Raw genomic sequence first — 12,100 nt, 5'->3', positions numbered from 1 at the left:
GACAGCTCCTCCTCGTCCGCGTCCCTCCACCTGACCCAACTCTCGGCTTCACCTGCACCCCAGAACCCCTTTATCGTACACCTTATCGCCGCCCCGCCCCGCCCCGCCCCATCGCAGCTTGCCTCGTCCCTTTCAAACCTTCAAACAATTCAGGGTCATCACCTTCACCCTTTTTGCATTGAACTTATCTAACCACGTCTTCCAAATGGTTATATCTTTCCTTAGGCCTTTTAAGCTAGTCCCTAATTTGATTCACTTTCCCTATCTCTGCACCTTACGTCACATCTTTGTCCTAAGAAATATGAGTTCCATCTTATTTTGAGGCCCTATGGATGGATAGACAGACAGACAGGTGACTCCCATTTTCTTCCACTTTCTCTCCCTATCTGATCACCTTATGTTACATCTCTCTCACACACGAGGGATGAACTATAAGCACCATTTCGACATGTCCTTTTTTCCCTCAAATCATGCACGCCCTTGCAACACTAGCGAACCTTCTTTCTTATATTTTCTGATTCCATTTTCATACTTCATGACTATTCCCGTCTTTCTCCTCCTCTTCTTTTGCTTCTTCAGATGTTCTTCATTCCTCATCCTAAAGCTTCCTTAATCATACTTCCTATCCTCCTTCGCTTCCTCTTCTCTAACTCTCCTGACTCATCTTCACAATCTCTCTTAAACCTTCTCACGTCCTCTAACCTCAACTACCCAGGTTAAATCCTTCAGTCACAAGCCCACACAGTCCTATACATTCAGTGCCTTGCCCCATTCAGCCCTAAGAGCCTCATCAACCACGATTACAATGCTTCCTAACCCCACCCACTTCTAACCCATCACGCCCGCGCTCCCACACGCGCGCACGTCCCCGTCACCCTCTGGTCTCCCCCTAATCCTAGGCTGGCCGATGCGACGCTTTTGTCATATGTCTTCTGTCAACCTGAAGAGCTACGTAAATCTGTCTCAGTCTGTCTGCCTGTCTCTCCCTCTATCTATCTATCTATCTATCATACTGGCTACGTAAGTTGACTAGAGATATTGACCTACGGGAAGTCAGTAAAAATAATATAATAATGAAGTTAGGGAAATAATTATCTATCTATCTATTTCAGGGCGTACTTCGAAAATGGGTACGTAAGCTGAAGAGAGAGGTCGACCGGATGAAAGACGGGAAAATGAAAAAAAAAGTAAGGTTAGAGGACGAATGCTTGTAGAAAACCCACTAACCCACATTTTTTCGGCGGAAGGAATGTGTGGCGGAGGAAAAGAGTGTGAGAAGTAGCCAGTCAACTAGTGATAAGGTTCTAATCGGTGAAGACTGTCCGGGATGATAAAATGGATCGTGAATCTACTTTTTGAACACTTAGTCACACACACACACACACACACACACACACACACACACACACACACACACACACAAACACACACAGAAGCAAGCATCACGTCACTTCTAAGATTAACTAGCATTCAAATTTCTCCCCAGTTCACTCTTTCCTTGTGATTGTGAGGACGGCTCAGCACCAAGCACTTCAAGACTTCTAAAACCCGTCCGACCTGCTAACATCAAACAGTGAATCTAAACCAGTGCATGACGTCAAGACCCAGATAGAAGCGTGACACAATTTTAAGACGAAGATTCAGTACCAAAAGCACAACAAACTATGCGAAAATAACAAAGAAAACTACAACGTCACTTTATATTTCAGATTAAAATTGGAGGCGGCTTCGAACCACCTGCGACGGCCAGCGGGTTACCTGAGCCGGGCGGGAAGAGGAGCCCGGGTATCCGTCACTCGCCAGCGGTCACGATCTTGTCTTTTTAATACGGAAAGGTAATATTCCACTGAGTAGAGGAGCTAAAAAAAAAAAAAATAAGACACGACCAAAGAAATACTGCAACAAGACAGACGTATGGATATGTAATTAAGAAGTAGATTCCTGTCTCAAAGTCTGTCTGGTTGTTTGTCTGTCTGTCTGTCTGGCACACACACACACACACACACACACACACACACACACACACACACACACACACACACACACATTAAGGGTATCACTATATCAGATAAGAAAACTCGCAAATGAATAAGAGAACAGACCAAAATAGATTACACAATAAAAGCGATTAAAATATATAGTAATGGTAATGCTCAAGTCACGTACAAGAAGAAAGGACAGCAAGTGGACAAAAAGAGTAATAGACTGATATAAAATGACCAAAGGAGAGGTTGTTCTGCAGATCGTGTGATTAAATTAATACGTAGTTTATGGGTTGTAAATCGAAATTGGAAACTAGAAACACAGGACAGAAACGAAAGGGAATGCTTGGGGGATGTATATGTCCTGAAGTGGAATGAAGATTATTACTCCAGGGTAAAAGTGAGGTCTTCTGAAGAGGCTCACTATCTGTTTTCCATTATGTTCTGATAACAAAAAGACGCCATCTGAAAAGTGTGTGTGTGTGTGTGTGTGTGTGTGTGTGTGTGTGTGTGTGTGTGTGTGTGTGTGTGTGTGTGTGTGTGTGTAATAATAATAATAATAATAATAATAATAATAATAATAATAATAATAATAATAATAATAATAATAATAATAATAATAAACGTGTGTGTGTGTGTGTGTGTGTGTGTGTGTGTGTGTGTGTGTGTGTGTGTGTGTGTGTGTGTGTGTGTGTGTGTGTGTGTGTGATATTAAGGTCGGAAAGCTGCCATTCTTCACCACACCTTTGCCCCACACGTGACACATCTGCAAACAGAATCTGAGACTATGCTAGTTTATTTTTCGTTTAGTATGTCGAACCGTTGAACACGCCTCACTAGTAACACATAATACATAATTATAAACAATAAAAAGGTATACCTATTTTTGTTACTTATGAGACGATTAAACTTCGAATTAGTTTAGCTTGAGTGGCATGCATTTATAATACTTGTCCATGTTTACAGACAATAAAATTAATGCAATTTGCTCATGTTCAATATCACACATTCAAACCAGTTGCGCCTCACTGCTCCAAAGCAGTTTTCGGTTTATTTACGCTAGTGAGTTTCTGATTATTAAGATTGTGATTTCGCCACTGCAACAAGAGGGATTAACCACAGAGGCACATAACCTAATACTTTAAAAGGCCACCTTGCGGTCACGTGGGCGGGGGGAAGGGACGCTCCGGCGCCGGGCAGAACACGCTCCGCCTCGCAAGACTCACGATTGAAGGCTGGAGACCGATTTTAGATTAATGATAAGTTCAGGTTTCGAATTTTTAGTCATATCACACACACACACACACACACACACACACACACACACACACACACACACACACACACACACTTTTCAGCTCGACATCGTTATCCGGATTATCTTAGTGATGTGTCACCAGAAAGAATAATGTTCGCTGTTTTTATATTTTTAGGGAAACTCCATTATTATATATTTATTCGCTTCAAAATATGAGGCTGATGCTCCCGAACCAAACAACTCTGATAGAGAAGTCACAGGAAAAAATAAAGAAAAAGCGAAGGAAATCAAATATTGTTGGTAAGCATAGAATGAATAAAAAGTATAATTGATATGAAATCGTAAGCATGGTACTTGATATCAGAGTTGTAAAGTGTTCTTGAATCATGTAAATCAACTTGCAATGTCTACGTGAAAAGAAAATTTGATGATCGAGAATAATTAAGTAGACCGTTACAATACTCTTAATTTACTATAACACCACGGGAAGAAGACTTATCTTTCTATTCAAAGAGCGATATAAAACCACTAATCTACAGTCAGCTTTTGCATTCACTTCCATGGACTTTCTTAATTAAAAGATTACGTCCGTTTCCATGAGTAGCTCCAAAACCAAATCACAGTTCCACGCCTCCTCGTCTCAGCCTCCCTAACCATGCAGCCAGACAGCCACGCCACTATAGCCACGCACCCAGCCTGGTTATCTAACTCTACGTCTACTCTGTCACCCTTAAATACCAAATGCCACTCCCGATCACTCACAATACCCCTTCCTTCCTTCCTGTACTACTTAAACACAAAATGCCACTCCCGATCACTCACAATACCCCTTCCTTCCTTCCTGTACTACTTAAACACGAAATGCCACTCCCGATCACTCACAATACCCCTTCCTTCCTTCCTGTACTACTTAAACACCAAATGCCACTCCCGATCACTCACAATACCCCTTCCTTCCTTCCTGTACTACTTAAACACCAAATGCCACTCCCGATCACTCACAATACCCCTTCCTTCCTTCCTGTACTACTTAAACACCAAATGCCACTCCCGATCACTCACAATACCCCTTCCTTCCTTCCTGTACTACTTAAACATCAAATGCCACTCCCGATCACTCACAATACCCCTTCCTTCCTTCCTGTACTACTTAAACACCAAATGCCACTCCCGATCACTCACAATACCCCTTCCTTCCTTCCTGTACCACCGTAATCTGAAGGACACACAACCTCAAGCGTCTACCTGTGGTCCCGGTTATCCTCGTCCCCGCGCGCACCACACACTCCTGACGCTACACCTGCAGGCAGCCTCTACTTGGCCTGGAAGGTGAGGGTGCTTGTGGTGGCATTCATCGGTAATCTGACGGGAGGAGTCTCGTCCATTCATGCTAAACCTTACGATGTTTAGCACAAAGAAGCATTACGGTTATACACTTTGTACAAGAATGCCCGGAATAAAAAAAAGTCCTCTCTCTCTCTCTCTCTCTCTCTCTCTCTCTCTCTCTCTCTCTCTCTCTCTCTCTCTCTCTCTCTCTCTCTCTCTCTCTCTCTCTCTCTCCAAGCCTTCTTCACAGCAAGACTGGGACAAGATTCCAATGTTCCTGCCAAGAAGAGTCTGGACCTTTCTATACGCAATATCACTATGCAAGAGGATCGCTGAGGACCAGAGTGCGCGGCAGGAAGGAGGGAGGGAATTAGTACTGTGTTGACGCTTAGCTTGGCTCTCTAAATACAAACAAATCAAATGTACACTCCCCTAGTACGCCGAGGAATACAAATTAGGTGCCTGATCAACATTTCGTAAGTCAGAACAACTAACAAACCTACACATCATACAACTATACACTCAGTTTTCCTTTTACCCCCACTGACCGTTCCCATTTAACCCACTTCCTCTTCATGATAATTATACCCTCAGTTCGCCGAGGCATACAAATTGGGTGCCCGATATACAATTTGCACATCAGAACAACTAACAAGCCTGTACACTCAAACAATTTTCCTTTTCCCCCACTGAACCTTTCCTATTAATCCAATTCCTCTTCATGCTATATCCTGGACAAAAAGTGACGATAATATAACGAAAATGGGCTGATGAGAGATAGTGAGCACGCCAGCAGAGGGTTCGATATTCGGCTATCTCGGCTTAATATGACCCGGCCATCCTACCCTCGTCGCATCTCAAGATATATGGGACAATAGAGCTTTGGGAAGGGAATGCGTAACTGGAGCTCCCTGTTGAAAGATTTTAGAATTTGTAACCAAACAATACAAGAGGCCGGTACTAAGAACGTGCGTCAAAACATAAATACGGTCCATCTAGTGTTATCTGTCATGTACACACACACACACACACACACACAGCGGGGTTTTTTTTTATTATTTTTTTTACATATACAAAAACAGCTGTAAGTGCGAATGTTTTTTTTTTTTTTTTGTGTGTGTACCTTTATCACGCGCCATTTTAACGCTAGTCAAGGACTAATCCGCTGTTTTGTCAGATGACTTGAAGAGAGACGTGGGAGGAGCAAAGGAAGCCTTACACACACACACACACACACACACACACACACACACACACACACACACACACACACACACAGGGGAAGGGGTCGGCATGGAGACTTCCCCGAAAGGACCCCCGCGGAATGGCTTCGTGGGGGTGGGCAAGGCAACGGCCACCCGCGTATGCCCCCATTAATTGATTCATTGATAATCCCACAGATATGTAACTTGAAAGACTATAATCCATAAAATAAGAGAGACTCAAAGATTTTTCACTTGTCACTGCGATACTGTATTACGTTTAGCAGAAGATATTTCCCCTCTATCATCACAGGTAAAGAAAAAAGTGGAGAGGGGGCAGCTCGCCTTCCAAGTTTCCTTCCTCTCCGAAGTCTTCCCATTCTACCATTTGACTGTTCAGTATCTTCCTACATCGATGCCTCTTATTACTTTGTCTTGCTGGAATTTAGTATAAGTATCGCATAGTATTTTTTTTCCTTTACGTTGTCAAAGAACAATAATCAGGAGATGAAAGTTAATGTACCTAGATTTGTTTTATGACAAGTTTGGTGAAAAAATAAATTGTTTTCATCTCCCAGTTCTTCCTAAACATTTAATAATAATATAAAAAAATAGTAAGGAGAGGAAAATTAAGGGATACAGACTCATTTGGTGGGCAAATTCGTGAAGGAAGAAACTACTGTATCGATGAGTTCTAACCCAACAATGAATCTGAGATAATAAGATCATAACAATAAGGAGGTGAAAAGTGAAGGACCCAGATTCACTACGACACTTGGCGCAGAAAACCGCCATGCTCAAAGGCCTTGTTGGATAATCTGAAGTTTTTAAGCTGGTTAAAGAAACGCTACAAGTGACTCACGGCAGATATTTTAAACGTCGTATTAGTATTTATTAAAAGTTGCGTGGCTTGCTTGCCATTTCAGTTCCATTTTTTGGAGACGGCGTTAGCTAGAAGTGTCGGACTTTCACAGTTAGCTCGACATATTACAAACTCAGTCGTAAAAAGTTATATAAAAACATCAACGAAACCAACTAACCACGCCTTGAAAAACGGGTCAAAAAGACAAATCAGCCACCTTATGTTTGATGAAGTAATACGACGTTAAGACACCGCCATCATCACCATCCGATTGTGAGCCGCCGACCACGCCTCGCCTTGACCACCGACACAAATAAGGGATTTTACTTGTATTACCGACGCTGGGGACCTGTTCTGAACACCCCACGGGTTCATTATTTTCTCAATCCACATGACTCTTTCATTACACAACCACACACCACCACCATCACACTATCCACCACCTCCTCTGCCGACACAAACACCAGAGCTACTTAATTATGCTTAACCTTTTTTTTTCTATAATGATTATACTCAAACTATTGTGGTCAAGCACGTATGCCCATGAGATGGTCAGCATCTGAGCATGTGCCTCAGTGCTAGCCTTAAAAGAAGTGCCCTACTTGTTTATATGTTTAGTTATAAATCCCATACCTCAGCAAACAACATTTTCTTCATCTTTAACAGTTGTATGAAATCTGAACACACAAGCTGTGGCTTATACGTAGAGGCACTGCCAAATCTTAATAAATCAGAAGGAGAATAGCAATGTGAAGGAGCACTTTTGGTAAACATAATGTCATGAATAGCAACGTGCCACTCTCCCTGAAGAAAAGGGTGTACAAAATATCCTGCCAGTCCTGACATAAGCATCGGAAACTAAGCGCCACGTAAAATATTCAGAGAAAGCTAAGAAGCGCGCAAAGTGGAATGGGGAGGAAAAACCCTGGGTATAACATGGAATGTGTGTGTGTGTGTGTGTGTGTGTGTGTGTGTGTGTGTGTGTGTGTGTGTGTGTGTGTGTGTGTGCAAATTAAATCCTTAAAAGCATAAATGATCGCATCTGTATCGCGTATAACAATAAGAATAGTATACATGAACTTTCCATGACCCAAATCTGATGTGGATGCTTTAAATTTCATGTGCTGCTTTGGGGGTCTCACTCTCGCTCCCGACAAAAAGGACAAAGAACGGGTTTTCATGATCCCAAAGACCTTGCTGAACACAACTCTCCGCTATGCAGCCCCAAGGAGGGCGGCAGGTGTGCTAGACGAGGGCTTGGAAAACAGGGATGCCGCACTCCAGCCTGCAAGCACGATATAACGACGACAGCCACGACTACACTTACCATGATAGAGCACAATAATGCCGCCACTGCCAATACCAATAATAATGATGATGATAATAATAATAATAATAATAATAATAATAATAATAATAATAATAATAATAATAATAATAATGTAACAAAAATGCCGATAATAATAATGATGATAATAATAATAATAATAATAATAATAATAATAATAATAATAATAATAATAATAATAATAATAATAATAATAATAATAATAATAATAACAAAAAATAATGAGTCATTATTATTATTATTATTACTATTAGTTATTATCTTTTCATTACGGCCCAAGCCTGCGGATTCGTAGCTATTATAGGCGTGTGGAGGCGCTTACCTATGCGATGGATTACTTTTTTTCTAAATACTGAGGATAGAGGAAACAAAAGTAAGGAATGGTAGAAGAAAATACATGAGAGGGAGGGCGGGGGAATTATTAATCAATTCTGGAGGAAACGCGAGTGTATTTTTTTTTTTTTTTTTAAAGATTGGTAAACAATAACGCAACAAGAGACAGCAAGGAAAGGGTACTGAGGAGAGAGAGAGAGAGAGAGAGAGAGAGAGAGAGAGAGAGAGAGAGAGAGAGAGAGAGAGAGAGAGAGAGGAGGGGGGTGATAAAAGAGAAAACTCGCGTTCGTTAACACAAGGTAAGGTGGGAGTGAGAGTCACCTAAACCGGTATACCTTCTAGCCCCCAGCGGTCTGGTGATCTAAGGAAGATCTCACAGCACCCCAACACCCGGAGCCCTTAGCGCGCCACATAGGCCTCGCCCGCAGCAGACACGCTTAATAAATGTGTCTGCGACGACTCAAGAGGACAGAAGTCACCTAGGGCAAAACACGAATCCATTGCTATAGGTAGTACATATATAAGCACTCCATCGGCTTGCTGATGATGGTGTAAGACGACAACCGGAGTTACAATAGTTTTTTTTTTTTTGGGGGGGGGAAGACGCAATTCAGTATAAAAGCGCCGACTTTATGATGATACTATAATAGATGCCGCATCACGATTGCGACCGCGCCCATGTGTTGTAACACGGCGCCTCACACTGGCATGCGACTCTGGTGACCCTTGACCCCCAGAAAGAGGACTCGGATGCATAAATATTTCACTACGTACCGCATATGCGTTTACATAGAGTGACTTATCTACAGACGGAATGGATGAATATATAGATAGATTAATAGACAGATAGATAAATATAGAGAAAAGGTGCATGCAGAGTAGAGAAATAAATAATAACGTGATACGATTGTCTATCCCTATTATTGTTATAAGTATTTTTATTATTTTGTTATTATTATTATTACTATTATTATTATTATTATTATTATTATTATTATTATTATTATTATTATTATAGTTATTATTATTATTAATATTATTATATTATTATCATTGTCATTATTATTTTATTATTATAGCTGACAATTATTTTTATCATTAGTATTACGTACATTGACTATTTTGGAGCCACTAATGCAATGTTATGAGAAGATAAAAAGTTACCACATAATTTAGTACTGATTACACTCCACTTGCTCTTCATTAGTGTTTATCAAGTACGGGGTCGGAGTATGCAAAAAGTGATCGGCAACCCTACCCTTTCAGTATATCAACAAATATAATTATAATATGAAGCATCCAAACACCTCACCTCCTCCCTTTATCCAGTCGTTCCACCAAACCACAAGCTCAGCAATTTCTGTAGTTGAACAGCGGGAAGACGAACTGTTGTCTGTATGCCAGACAGGCAAATATATTCATAGTACTTGTGGTTTACGACATTTGTTAACATTAGTTATGCTTTTACCTGTGATATTTTCCTCAAATATCTGAGTGTCAATAGTAAAGCTCGTCGCAAAGCATAAAGCCGATGACAGGCCCTCGAGAACACGCATCGCAAGAACTACATCCCACTCACCGTCAATCTCCGCCTCTGAGCGCCGTTGTTCATGCCGCTGTTGGTCATCGCAGCGCGTTGGGCAGTATTAACAGTGTTCAGCAGTCACCAGCAGGCTGGCAGTGACCACACCAGCTCAGGGAACAAACTTCAAGTGAACCAGCCACTCTCCTGCACACCATGCATTGTGTCCGGCGCCTTGATCACTCGCCCTTACAGCACACATCGGCTACGGCTAATGGCGACAGATAGCAGGGTAATCTTTCGCATTTAGGCGAAATACACCCTAATTATTTAACACAGACTGAAGGCGGACGCAAGAAGGTAGCAGCAGTAGTGGTCTCTCAAGGCTCTCTCTGCCCCTTGGCCACTGCCAACGCTCCACACGGGGGTGGGGGGCCTCCAGAAATCTTCGTTCACACACGATTTTTCTCTATAGACGAAGCAGTTATTGGCCAGCCATTTTTTTTTTTTTTTTTCATAGCGTCTATGACATTTTTGGCATATTTAGTAAATTACAGTAAGGTGACATTATCCAAACAAATGGTTGCTAAATTTTGTGAGTTGTTGAGTCTCTTCCACAATCGTTGTGACAAGCGTGATCCATCACGGAATAAAATTTAATATTTGACAGCCCTCGCCCAAGTGACTGAATAACAAATACTGTTGTGGCGCCTTCCAGTCTGATCGCATTTTCATCACGCATAGGTAGGTACAAAGCATGTGATCTCATTAATACCATTCCCCTGAACAGAAGACAAGACGATCCTTCACTGGGTCTGGCTGTGCCCCTCTGCCAGACGCACGGGATGGTGACCCAGACGCTGAATAGCATGCGTGTTCTTCACGACAATATCTCTCTCTCTCTCTCTCTCTCTCTCTCTCAATTATCATGCAGTGGTCCTAACATACTATGATGAAGTCAGTGACTGAAAAGCAGTTTTGATATCCAAAGAAGTATAGTAGCATCCATGGTTATTTTTCATGTAATTAAAAAAATAAATCACAGCTGAGCCACAAACCAGCCCGTAAAATGGGAAATTTAGAAAAAGTAAAGTAACTGTCCCTCTGATAATCATGTCCAGAAATAGCCTCATTCTTCATTAAAAAAAATCGTAAACAAATAACTCCATAATCAACATATTAAATCAGTTGAATAATGGTAAACTGTCACATCTGCCTCCTGTCGCTTTCCATTGCAAACTGTTGGTGTGGAGACACGTGGCCCAACACCAACGCCTAACATAATTATCAGACAGGAGTATAACGTGATAAATTCACGTTTCATCGTTGAATCACTTAATTGAACGTTAAAAAAAATCTAAAGGCTATAGAGAGAACGAAGGTTGGGAAAGGGTTAAGAAAAGGCCATTGAAATAGGAATTGGAAATGAATTATCTGTTTGGACAACCCTCGATCGCCTGCACATTTACTGAAGCTGTTTCAAAATGCCTGGCAATATCTGAACATGTAGGCATTGTAGAGGAAGAAACGCAGCGCTGTGGTTACATAGACGCCAACACCTGATTCACTGCTAGATATACAGCATTCCTGAATAGTTTATTGTGAAATGGTTGTTGTGATCCATGCACCCAACTCTGGCACTCATTTGAAACAGCACCCCTATACTTCGATAGCTATACGTAGTCCATGGCTAACACAAGTCTATAGTGCATCATACGCCTCGCTTGAATATCGTCTTACAGTCTATATAAAAGCTATGTCGCCTCATTCCTCTACAGACAAGGAGATGAGCACTGGAAAGGAGGGTGTTGTTAGGACAGATATGTGGTGTTCATATTCCCGCCTCGCCTGGAACTTTTGGGGTCATTTTGTTTTCCAGACTTTCATACATTCCATTCAACCAAGAGGACCAACCCTGGACGCCAAATACGCACAAAACAATAGCCAGTTGCCTCAAAGAGCGTGAGATTAGGGCAGAAGACACGGCCAGAGCCTGAGATTGAGACACGCGGTATTGATTGGACCGCCACAACAAACAAGCAAGGTGAAGGGATGGAGTTTACCTTTCCCAACCTTCCTCTACCTGTGGCACCGCTCTCCATGGCTCACCTGGACGGCTGGTTGGCTGGGTTCCTCCCCCATGGTTGATGCACATGCAGTGGACGCACATAAACTCGCACCGTCACGCCCGCCCTCTGCACATACTGGAGGAGTCCCCTGAACTGATGCACCACCTGATAACACGCACCCATATCAGCTGGTGCACG

General features: G+C 42.0%; 1 protein-coding gene across 4 annotated transcripts in view; it reads right to left on the bottom strand.

Moving 5' to 3' along the window:
* Nucleotides 1-12,100, bottom strand: part of LOC126997423 (ras-related protein Rab-32-like) — a 27,488-nt gene extending 15,388 nt beyond the window's left edge. Inside the window, exon 1 of one of the 4 annotated variants that reach the window (XM_050858512.1) lies at nucleotides 11,943-12,100. In XM_050858512.1, coding sequence (XP_050714469.1) covers nucleotides 11,943-11,975 — 33 coding nt within the window. In that variant the 5' untranslated portion in view covers nucleotides 11,976-12,100. Of the gene's footprint in view, nucleotides 1-9,890; nucleotides 10,239-11,896 lie in introns of those variants that run through there. The other 3 variants (XM_050858511.1, XM_050858509.1, XM_050858510.1) reach the window with 3 other exon arrangements.

The sequence above is a fragment of the Eriocheir sinensis genome, chromosome 12 (genome assembly GCF_024679095.1).
Source record: "Eriocheir sinensis breed Jianghai 21 chromosome 12, ASM2467909v1, whole genome shotgun sequence".
Lineage (NCBI taxonomy): Eukaryota > Metazoa > Arthropoda > Malacostraca > Decapoda > Varunidae > Eriocheir > Eriocheir sinensis.
This window is presented reverse-complemented; position numbering and strand designations above follow the sequence as displayed.